The sequence below is a fragment of the Pelophylax lessonae genome, assembly GCF_965119305.1.
Source record: "Pelophylax lessonae genome assembly, chromosome: 2".
Classification (NCBI taxonomy): domain Eukaryota; kingdom Metazoa; phylum Chordata; class Amphibia; order Anura; family Ranidae; genus Pelophylax; species Pelophylax lessonae.
In genome coordinates, this window is record NC_138769.1 from 36,097,384 (window position 1) to 36,109,883 (window position 12,500).

Sequence of the window (12,500 nt, forward strand, 5' to 3'; positions counted from 1 at the left end):
GAAGGGGAGAGGAGGGGAGGGGAGAGCAGGGGAAGGGAGAGGAGATGACCGTCTTTTGTAAAAGGGACACCTACACTGATAATCAGGGCACTTCTTCTGTTCCCATGTGGATAAGCCCCACTCCACTCCTCACTGCTTTTGTTTTAGGCCCTGTTCACACTAGGCGTAGCGGGAAGACGCGTTCCCATCCACTCTCGTTTTGTGTGCATTTTTTCGTGTGGGAGCTTCTATGCGTGAGAATGTGCCAAAGAAGCCCCGCCCCTTTTTGGTCGGTGAGCTTTACATGTTCTTTGCTGTGCATTTTGGCACATTTGAACGTGTGTTTTGTTGCGGGACATACTGCACGTCTGCTAGCTGCCTTTCATTCATTTTTAATGGCACCCCATATATACCATTATTATTATATATCCCTATCATTACAAAATGTATGTCGCGCTTTAATTAATTTTTAATGACACAGTGAGGGGCAAAAAGTATTTGATCCCCAGCTGATTTTGTAGGTTTGCCCACTGACAAAGAAATGATCAGTCTATAGTTTTATTGGTAGGTTTATTTTACCAGTGAGAGACAGAATAATAACAAAAATATCAAGAAAAACGCATTTCAAAAAGGGTATAAATTGATTTGCATTTTAATGAGTGAAAAAAGTTAGTATTCCCCTATCAATCAGCGAGATTTCTGCCTCCCAGGTGTCGTCTATACAGGTAATGAGCTGAGATTAGGAGCACTCTCTTAAAGGGAGCGCTCCTAATCTCAGCTTGTTACCTGTATAAAAGACACCTGTCCACAGAAGCAATCAATCAGATTCCAATCTCTCCACCATGGCCAAGACCAAAGAGATGTCCAAGTGTGTAGACCTACGCAAGGCTGGAATGGGCTACAAGACAATCCTCAAGCAGCTTGGTGAGAGGGTGACAACAGTTGGTGCAATTATTCACAAATGGAAGAAACACAAAATAACTGTCAGTCTCCCTTGGTCTGGGGCCCCATGCAGGATCTCACTTCGTGGAGTTTCAATGATCATGAGAATGGTGAGGAATCAGCCCAGAGCTACATGGGAGAATCTTGTCAATGATCTCAAGGCAGCTGGGACCATAGTCACCAAGAAAACAATTGGTAACACACTGCGCCATGAAGGAATTAAATCCTGCAGCGCCCGCAAGGTCCCCCTGCTGTAGAAAGCACATGTACAGGCCCCTCTGAAGTTTGTTAATGAACATCTGAATGATTCAGAGGAGAACTGGGTGAAAGTGTTGTGGTCAGATGAGACCAAATCAAGCTCTTTGGCATCAACTCAATGATCTCAAGGTAGTTGGGAGCATAGCCACCAAGAAAACATTTGGTAACACACTACGCTGTAAAGGAATGAAATCCTGCAGTGCCCGCAAGTTCCCCCTGCTGAAGAAAACACATGTACAGGCCATCTGAAGTTTGCAAATAAACATCTGAATGATTCAGAGGAGAACTGGGTGAAAATATTGTAGTCAGATGAGACCAAAATCGAGCTCTTTGACATCAGCTCCATGATCTCAAGGCAGCTGGGACCATAATCACCAAGAAAACAATTGGTAATATACTACACCATGAAGGACTGAAATCCTGCAGCACCCGCAAGGTCCCCCTGCTCAGGAAAGCACATGTACAGGCCTGTCTGAAGTTTGCTAACAAACATCTGAATGATTCAGAGGAGAACTGGGTAAAACTGTTGTGGTCAGATGAGACCAAATGGAGCTCTTTGGCATCAACTCAATGATCTCAAGGTAGTTGGGAGCATAGCCACCAAGAAAACATTTGGTAACACACTACGCTGTGAAGGAATGAAATCCTGCAGTGCCCGCAAGTTCCCCCTGCTGAAGAAAACACATGTACAGGCCATCTGAAGTTTGTTAATGAACATCTGAATGATTCAGAGGAGAACTGAGTAGATTGTTGTGGTCAGATGAGACCAAATGGAGCGCTTTGGCATCAACTCCATGATCTCAAGGCAGCTGGGACCATAGCCACCAAGAAAACAATTGGTAACACACTGCGCCATGAAGGACTGAAATCCTGCAGTGCCCACAAGGTCCCCCTGCTCAGGAAAGCACATGTACAGGCCTGTCTGAAGTTTGCTAATGAACATCTGAATGATTCAGAGGAGAACTGGGTGAAAGTGTTATGGGCAGTTAAGACCAAAATCGAGCTCGTGTTTGGAGGAGGAGGAATGCTGCCCATGACCCCAAGAACACCATCCCCACCGTCAAACATGGAGGTGGAAACATTATACTTTCGGGTTGTTTTTCTGCTAAGGGGACAGGCAGAGATGTATAGTAACTAAGTAGAACTACTTCACTACTGTACTTAAGTACGGAAAGGCGGTATCTGTACTTTCCTAGAGTAGAATTTTTTTCTCCTACTTCCACTTTTACTTCACTACATTTTTTCAATGATTGCAATACTTCTACAACGATATATATTTTTTTTGTTGTGCTGCATAGTTACTCGTTACAATTATAAAAATTACCACTGCCAGAACAGTAGATGGCAGGTTTCATGAAGCTCAAAACATGTGTATTATCAGCGCATACGAAAATAAATGCTACTGTATGTATAAATAAAAGCTGCATTGAAATAATAAAAAAACAATAAGATGTTCAAACTTTTGACTTCTTTCTTTAATAACTACATAACACAGTACTTGTACTTTTACTTTCAGTACTTGAGTAGCAAAATTAAAAAAAAAAAACTACTTGCAATACTTAAGTACAAAAAAATGTTGAATACTTTAGTACTTCTACTCAAGTCACTTTTTGATAGAGCACTTCCACTTCTACTCAAGTCACTTTTTGATCGAGCACTTGTACTTTTACTCAAGTATGGGTTTCCAGTACTTTATACAACTCTGGGGACGGGACAACTTCACCGCATCAAGGAGACGATGGACGGGGCCATGTACCATCAAATCTTGGGTGAGAACCTCCTTCCCTCAGCCAGGGCATTGAAAATGGGCCATGGATGGTTATTCCCAGGGCTTTTTTTCAGCAGGAACGTGGGGGAACGCAGTTCCGGCACCTCCAGGTCTGACTCTATGTAATGGCAAGAGGTGCTGGGGTGTGCTTCAGGGTCTACTGATACTGTTGCTGAGGAGCTCTGTTGTTGGTGGGGGACCGTTTGTTGCTGGGGGGGTCAGTTGTTGCTGGGAGATATCAACTGTTGACGGAGGAGTCTATTGTTGCCGGCTGCTGGAGAGTCAATTGATGCTGGCTGTGGGGAGGTCTGTTGTTGCTGGGTGGTACATTGTTGTTAGGGGGATCTATTGTTGCTGGGGTGCAGGGGATCTATTTTACTTCTTTTCTTTTTATCATTACCAAATTCCAAACAAATGACTTAGCACCACAAAATTATACTTGGTTCTGTATTGTCTAAAAAGGTAGTACAGGGAGGTGTGTAGGTGGAACCAAGGAGGTGGGTAGGGGGCGGAGAAAAGGGGTGACTCGGTAAGGGGGGAGTTCCTGTACCTATTCCCTGAGAAAAAAAGCCCTGGTTATTCCAGCATCAAAATGACCCAAAACACACGGCCAAGGCATCAAACAAGTGGCTCAAGAAGAAACACATTAAGGTTCTGGCGTGGCCTAGCCAGTCTCCAGACCTTAATCCCATAGAAAATATGTGGAGGGAGCTGAAGGTTCAAGTTACCAAACGTCAGCCTTCAAACCTTAATGACTTGGAGAGGATCTGCAAAGAGGAGTGGGGACAAAATCCCTCCTGAGATGTATGGAAACCTGGTGGCCAACTACAAGAAACCTCTGACCTCTGTGATTGCCAACAAGGGTTTCTCCACCAACTACTAAGGGTTCAAATATTTACTTCACTCATTAAAATGCAAATCGATTCATAACTTTTTTGAAATGCGTTTTTTTTTTGGATATTTTTGTTGCTATTCTGTCTCTCGCTGGTAAAATAAACCGACCAATAAAATTATAGACTGATCATTTCTTTGTCAGTGGGAAAACTTACAAAATCAGCAGGGGATCACATACTTTTTCTCCTCACTGTATCATTAACCACTTGCCGACCGCCGCACGACTATCTACGTCGGCGGTCAGCCCCTCACAGGCAAACTAACGTAGGGCTACGTTGCTTGCTTGTGAGGCTCTGGGGAGCGAGCGCGCGCCCCCGGAGGCGCGCTCCCGCTCCCGCGTGGTCACGGACCCCCCCGCGCGTGTGACCAGCGGACCCGATGTCCGCCGGCCACTCGGCGATCGGCGGGGGAGAGGGAGAATGTCAGGCAGCTTGTGTAAACAAACTGCCTGTCATTCTCCTCGCTGCAAAGACACTGATAAAACGGATCTAGTATGTAGATCCGTTGATCAGTGTCCTTACAGCTAGAGCCACAGCCAATCACAGTAGAAACCACGCCCCTAGGGACACACACAGCCCCTCCCTTCCAAATAAAGTTAACCCCTTCACTACCAGTGTATTTTTACAGTAACAGTGCATATATATAGCACTGATTACTGTAGAAATGTCACTGGTAACCCCAAAAGTGTCAAAAATGTCAGTCAAGGGTCCGATCTGTCCGCCGCAATGTCGCAGTACCGCAAAAAAAATCGCAGATCGCCGCCATTACGCGTTAAAAAAAAAAAACAACAAAAATGACAAAAATCTTTCCCTTTGTTAGTAAACGCGATAACTTTTGCGCAAACCAATCAAAATACGCTTTTTGCGATTTTTTTTACCAAACATAGGTAGCATAAAACAAATTGGCCGAAAATTTTTAAAAATTTTGATTTTTACATTTTTTTTTGGGGGAATTTCATATAAAAAAATGTGAAAAATATTGCTATTTTTGCAAAATTGACGCTCTTCTTTTGTTTATAGCGCATGATCAAAAAATCGCACAGGTGATCAAATACCACCAAAAGAAAGCTCTGTTTGTGGGAAAAAAAGGACGCCAAATTCGTTTAGGTACAGCGTCGCACAACCGCGCAATTGTGCGTTAAGTTCACGCAGTGCCGAATCGCAAAATACCCCCTGGTCGGAATGGGGGTAAAATCTTCCGGGGCTTAAGTGGTTAAAAATTAATTCAAGAGCGATTTTTGGTCGTTTTTTTTGCTGGTTTCTCTGCATGTTCCTGGAGAGCACAGATGTGAATTGGCTTTTTATTTGTTATGGGAGAATAGGGAGGTTGGGTGAATAATAAATCATGTTTGTTGGGTAAACAATACTTTTATTTTTTTATAAATCAGACCAAAGAGGGTGACAACACAGAGGAAGAAAGAGAGGTTTGGGGACACTTGTGAGAGGAATGAGTGAATGTGATTTTATTCCACATGAAAGGAAAGCTGGGAGTTCAACATTTTATATTTTTCACCAATCATGGACAGGTTCTCTTTACACCGCTGAGCTCCCTCTCTGCACCTGCCCATCCCTCACCCACAGGTTGCACAATAGCAGCCCCATTCTACCACCTGCCTCCCCTAGCGCGCATGCGCCTCAACCGTTTCCTAGTGACCTCACCTACCCGCACAACAATCATCCTCGCCCTGGCCCCGCCCACCACCTCCTCCTCCTCTCCTCCCTCGGACACCTGCAGCCTCTGACTTGACAAGCCCAGGAGGAGGGGGCGTGGCTTGGTTTTGTCCCTCTTTGTCCGCGTTTCAATAAAGCACGTTGAGCGCAAAGGAAAAAAAAAAAAAAAAAAAGAAGAAACATTAGCGTGAGGGGGGCCGGCGCGGGGGAGGGGGAGGGATCATCGGCCGGGCGATTTTGGTTAAAATATTCAAAATGGCGGACGGAGGAGCAGCGAGTCAAGATGAGAGTTCAGCGGCAGCGCAGGCAGCAGCAGCAGGTAATCATTACCGCGTTTTACATATTCATATTCATCCGCACACCGGCGGCTTAGCATAATTTATTAGTAGTCCGGATTATTCTAATGACGGCGGCCGTGCGGGCGGGCGGGAGCAGAGGAGGGGGGAAGGTACCGGGACCAGTGCGGGGCGCCGACATACACCGAACCCGCTCTACTCCTTCACCGGAGGGGGGGCCGGGCAACGGGGGCCCCTGTGTGTGGGGGAGGGGTGGGGGCCACACCGGGAGACCGAACAATGAGAGGGGGAGGGGAGAGAGAGAGGGGACCCGGATAATAACACAGATAACACCCCCCCTCACCTATCTATTATATACCAATACCCCATTATTATTATATACACCCCCCCCCCACCTATTATATATCAATACCCCATTATTATTATATACACCCCCCTCACCTATTATATCATACATATACCCTATTATAATATACACCCCCCACCTATTATATACCAATACCCCACTATTATATACACCCCCCCTCACCTATCATACATATACCCCATTATTATATATATATATATATATATATATATATATATATATACACCCCCCTCACCTATTATATACATATACCCCACTATTATATACACCCCCCCCCTCACCTATTATTATATACCAATACCCCATTATTATATATATATATATACCCCCCCTCACCTATTATATCATACATATACCTCATTATTATTATTATATACCCCCCTCAACTATTATACATCTACCCTATTATATATATATATATATATATCCCCCTACCTATTCTATACCAATGCCCCATTATTATTATTATATACCCCCCTCACCTATTATATCATACATATACCCCATTATTATATACACCCCCCCCTCACCTATCTATTATATACCAATACCCCACTATTATATATATATATATATATATATATATATATATATACCCCCCCTCACCTATTATATCATTCATATACCCCATTATTATTATTATATACCCCCTCACCTACTATACCAATACCCCATTATTATATACACCCCCCCTCACCTATTATTATATCCTACATATACCCTATTATTATTATTATACCCCCCTCACCTATTATATCATACATATACCCCATTATTATTATATACCCCCTCAACTATTATACATATACCCTAATATATATATATATATATATATACCCCCCCCACCTATTATATACCAATGCCCCATTATTATTATTATATACCCCCCTCACCTATTATATGATACATATACCCCATTATTATATATACATCCCCCTTACCTATTCTATACCAATACCCCATTATTATTATATACTCCCCCCACCTATTATAGCATACATATTCCCCATTATTATATATACCCCCCCATTTATTATAAACCGATACCCCATTATCATATATACCCCCTCACCTATCATATCATACATATACCCCATTATTATCATATATGCCCCCCCCACCTATTATATGCCAATAACCCATTATTATATATACCGCTCTCGCATATCATACACATCCTCACTATTATCATATATTACCCCCCCTCACCTGTTATATACCAATACACCATTATTATTACCTATCATATCATACATATACCCCATTATTTTATATACCCCCCCTCACCTGTTATACATATACCCCCCCTCACCCGATATATTATACATATACCCCATTATTATATGTACTCCCCCCCCCCCCCCTCTCACCTATTATACCAATAACACATTATTATCTCATATAACCCCCCCTCACCTATTAATACCAATACCCATTATTATCATATACATATATCCCCCTCCGCTCACCTATTCTACCAATACCCCATTATTATCCTAAATACCCCCCTATTATATCCTACACATCCCCCATTTTATATACTCACTATTATCTCATACCAATACCCCATTATTATATATACCCCCCTCACCTATAACACACACACACACACAGATTAAATAAAATAATAGGTGTGTGTACATATATATTTCCATAACCCTGACCTGTTATTCATCACTATCATATTACTACTGTTACATCACACTATATTATTCCCCCCTTTATACATATATTACTGTCATTACCTCATACCCCCTCATCTATTATTACTGATGGCACACCACCTCATATGTTACCTAGATTATATACCTCATTACTGTCCTATATACCCCCTTCACTTACCTCTCAACCTAAATTATACCCCATTAATATCATATATAACCCCCCCCCCCCCACATCTCCCTATTATCACATACCCCCCCCCCCAATATTAACGTAAGCCCTTTAACCTATTATTAATGTTATTACCGTATGATACCCCCCCATGTGGTGTTATTTTTGGCATATACCGATTTTTATTATTGTTATTCTTATCCCTATAACTGTCCTGTACTCCCCTATGTCAGATCATCTCTTATTACAAATGTCCCCATTATTACCTTATTATACTGTCCTATTATATAACCCTTTAACCACCATATATTCACCTATTATTATATATCACTATTATTACCATATATTCACCCATTACTATTATATTTCACTATTATTACCATATATTCACTTTTTACTGTTGTATAATATTACCATATATTTAACTAATATTACCATATATTTATCTAGTATTACCATATTCATATATTATTACCATATATTCACCTGTTACCATATATTCACCTGTTAATAATCTTACCATATCACCCATGACTATTCTATGTCACTATTATTATTATTATATATCACTATCATTACCATATATTCACTTGTTACTGTTGTATAATACTGATATTACCATACATTCACTTTTTACTATTGTATTTCACTATTATTACCATATATTCCCCCATTACTGTTATTACTATTAGTGCTATATATCCCCTCAACATTTATAAGTTTCCCCATTATTACTATATACCCCTATATACTATATACCTGTTATTAGAGTGTTAACCAGTGACGGCCTGTTGTAATCTGTTCCTGTCCTGTACAAATCTCTATTATTCTTCACATCACCCTGTGCCCTAATTACCTGTTAAGTTAGAAGTTCTATTATTATTCATCGCTGAGTAAAAATATACCAGTTATACCCCCCATACCCCCTCCCTCACCTGTTATGACTAAGTCAGTGATGGCCTATGGTCCATATCTGTCCTATATCCATATCACTAATTATTATCATTAATGTGCCCTGATCACCCCTTATATTATCATCTCCATTATTCTTCTGCACTCATCACTTATTATATTTATCCTTATTATTACTACATTATATTATATAACCCCTCATCTGTTCTGAGTGTATTCACCAGTGAAGGCCTATTGTAATCCACTCCTGTCCTGTACACAGATCACCCATTATTATTATTCCTCCCTGTGCCCTGATCACCCATTATATTTATCATTTATATTCTTCTGCACTTGTCGCTTATTATAAATATCCCCATTATTACTACAAACCCCCTCACCTGTTATATGATTATTAAGCAGTGGTGGCCTATTGTAATCCTTCCCTGTCCTGTACACGGATCACCCATTATTATTATTATTATTATTATTGGCACCCTGTGTCCTGATCACCCATTACATTATCATTTCCCATCACTTCTAAATATCACTATTATCACCCTCACCTGTTATATCATTAGTTAAAGGTGACCCATTCTAATCCATGTCACCATGTTTGTCCTGTACCCATCTCACTTGTTCTTCATACTGACCCATTATATTATCATTTCTATTATAAGTCTCTGCACACCCTTTAATATCCACCTTATTACCCTGTTCTGTACCTGTTATTTGTTTACATATTACTATGGACTGCCCTCTTATTATCCATATCACTGGATCTGTGGGTCTGTCCCTTACTATTATTAATCCCATTATTACCATTTACACCCTCCCCTGTCATTTATAAATATTACCTTGTGCTGTCCCATTATTACTCCTATCGCCGGATCTGTCCTGTACTCCTCTTCTTCCTCTTAGTAGTATTATTCCTGACACCCCATACCTTTTATTATTAATACTCCCCTCTACTCTTCATATTAGTATGTTCCAACCCCTTATTATTATTATCCCCATTATCACCCTATACCCCCCAATTATTAATAATCTGTGCTGACCCATTATTATTATGTTACCCTTCTGCCCAGCTCACCCATTACTACCCCCCCCCCATTATTAATAATCTGTGCTGACCCATTATTACTCTTATCGCCAGATCCATCTGTCCTTTACTCCTCTTCTTCCTCTTAGTAGTATTATTCCTGTCACCCTGTACCTTTATTATGAATACTCCCCTTCATATTGGTATGTTCCAACCCCTTATTATTATTATTATCCCCATTATCACCCTATACCCCCACCCATTAATTAATAATCTGTGCTGACCCATTATTATTATGTTACCCTTCTGCCCAGCTCACCCATTACTACCCCCCCCCCCATTATTAATAATCTGTGTTGACCCATTATTACTCTTATCGCCAGATCCATCTGTCCTTTACTCCTCTTCTTCCTCTTAGTAGTATTATTGCTGTCACCCTGTACCTTTTATTATTAATACTCCCCTCTCCCTTCATATTAGTACGTTCCAACCCCTATTATTATCCCCACTATCACCCTATAACCCCCCCCCCCATTATTAATAATCTGTGCTGACCCATTATTATTATGTTACCCTTCTGCCCAGCTCACCCATTACCCCCCCCCCCCATTATTAATAATCTGTGCTGACCCATTATTATTATGTTACCCTTCTGCCCAGCTCACCCATTACCCCCCCCCCCCATTATTAATAATCTGTGCTGACCCATTATTATTATGTTACCCTTCTGCCCAGCTTACCCATTGCACCCCCCCTTCATTATTAATACTTTTTTTTTTTTTTTTAATTCTCTTTATTAAGTTATATAATAAGTAGATAATTACAAAACATGGCATATTGGGCATATCCAGGCCAGAAAAGTACATAGTAACACAATAAAAAAAAACATATTCATGAGTGCTGACTCATTCATTGTCACCACATTCCCAGCTCACCCCTTATTTACCCCCTCACCTGTCCATATTATCATTATTAATCAGTGATGACTCCTTATTGGTCACCTTGTGCTCAGCCCACCCATTATTGGTCATGCCACCCTGTACCCTCTCCACTGTTTATATCGTTAATAACCTGGGAAGACCCATTATTTAGGTCACCCTGTGCCCAGCTCTCCCATTAATATGAATGAATGGCCACCCCTTATTATAATTCCCATTATTACCCTACAGCCCTCTTACCTGTTACAGTGCTGATCCATTATTACCCACATCACTATAAATATTCTATTTACCCCCTCCAGCAACCTAATATTTCATTTCTATTAGTAATCTAGTTTGATCTATTTTTAAAAATAAAATCTCTAATATTAATCTATACACCTCTCTATATCACCTATCTATACTTATACATGCCACTTACTCCACAATACTCAACAGATGTGGATTCCTGTGTGCAATTATCCATTATCTGCATAAGGATTTATGAACATTTTTTTTTGGACTATAATTTCATTATTGGTTCTTTCCATTCGCTACATTCTATCTAGCGCAACTTTTTTTTACATTTAACCTATCTACATCGCCATCTCCATCCTCTATTCACTGGCCTAATATTTAGTAATCTGTGCCAATTGATTTAAGATCACCAGTATTCTGTGTACCCCCCCCCCCCTATTGTTTATAATCCCTGCTTGGATATTTCTGTTATATCTTTATATAGTTTTATATGGTCCATGCTGGATCTTAATAATTGCCCCCTACTGACCCAATATTATTACATTGTTTTATGCTGTCATTACTTGCCTCACTTTATAAGACACCTCCCCCTGACCCATTATTATTGCTATATATATATATATATATATATATATATATATATATATATATATATATATAATCGTTTTTTTTTTTTTTTAAAGTCTATTAATCATTTAATAAATATAATAAAAACGGCTTGGGGGGAGGGTATCATATATAGTCAGTCTGGTTAAAAAAAAAAAAAAAAAAAGTTATTCTGAATAACTAGGGACCAGAACAGTGGCAATAATGGGACAGATAACGGGTCTGAGGGTGTCAGATCAGCAGGTTAATAGTGATAACAAGTCAAATCTGTAGACTGATTTTAAAAAAATATATGTATAATATATAATTTTTTTTTTTTTCCCATTCCCTTCTTTTGAGTGCAAGTTTTTATGCTCTCATTATAATTAACATCTAGTTAGTTTAAAACCCGAAAAGCGTCACCTACCTGAGCTGCACTTTATCGTCCTATCACTGAAGTGGTGGCGCTGGATCCCACATGTTTGCGTCAATGTATTATTATTATTATTATGAAATCCATTGCTGTTTGTTATCACTTTATTGCCTTGACACCCCGTTCCCCATATTGATTTATTATGTGTAGTTGCTGCGTCATCCAACCCAAACCAGTGTTGCTAATGTATCTTGTTATTATTAATGTCATTACCATTACCCTCAATTTATGTTATTCTCAGGTGTTCTATTGGCCATGGATCTCGTAATCAAAAAAATGTTTGTTTTTTCTATTTGTCATTTGTTCCAGCGACATTAACTGTTCCTTGAAAGCATTGATACCATTTTTACCCGTAGACCCCATTTTA

At 40.1% G+C, this 12,500-nt stretch overlaps 1 protein-coding gene across 1 annotated transcript in view; it reads left to right on the forward strand.

Annotated features, from left to right (window-relative positions):
- Nucleotides 1-5,766: 5,766 nt before the first annotated feature.
- POU2F1 (POU class 2 homeobox 1) overlaps nucleotides 5,767-12,500 on the forward strand; it is a gene marked incomplete at its 5' end in the record, with an annotated part of 274,885 nt that continues 268,151 nt past the window's right edge. Inside the window, one exon of the mRNA XM_082247012.1 lies at nucleotides 5,767-5,830. Within this exon, the coding sequence (XP_082103138.1) occupies nucleotides 5,767-5,830 (64 nt within the window). The remainder of the gene's footprint in view (nucleotides 5,831-12,500) is intronic.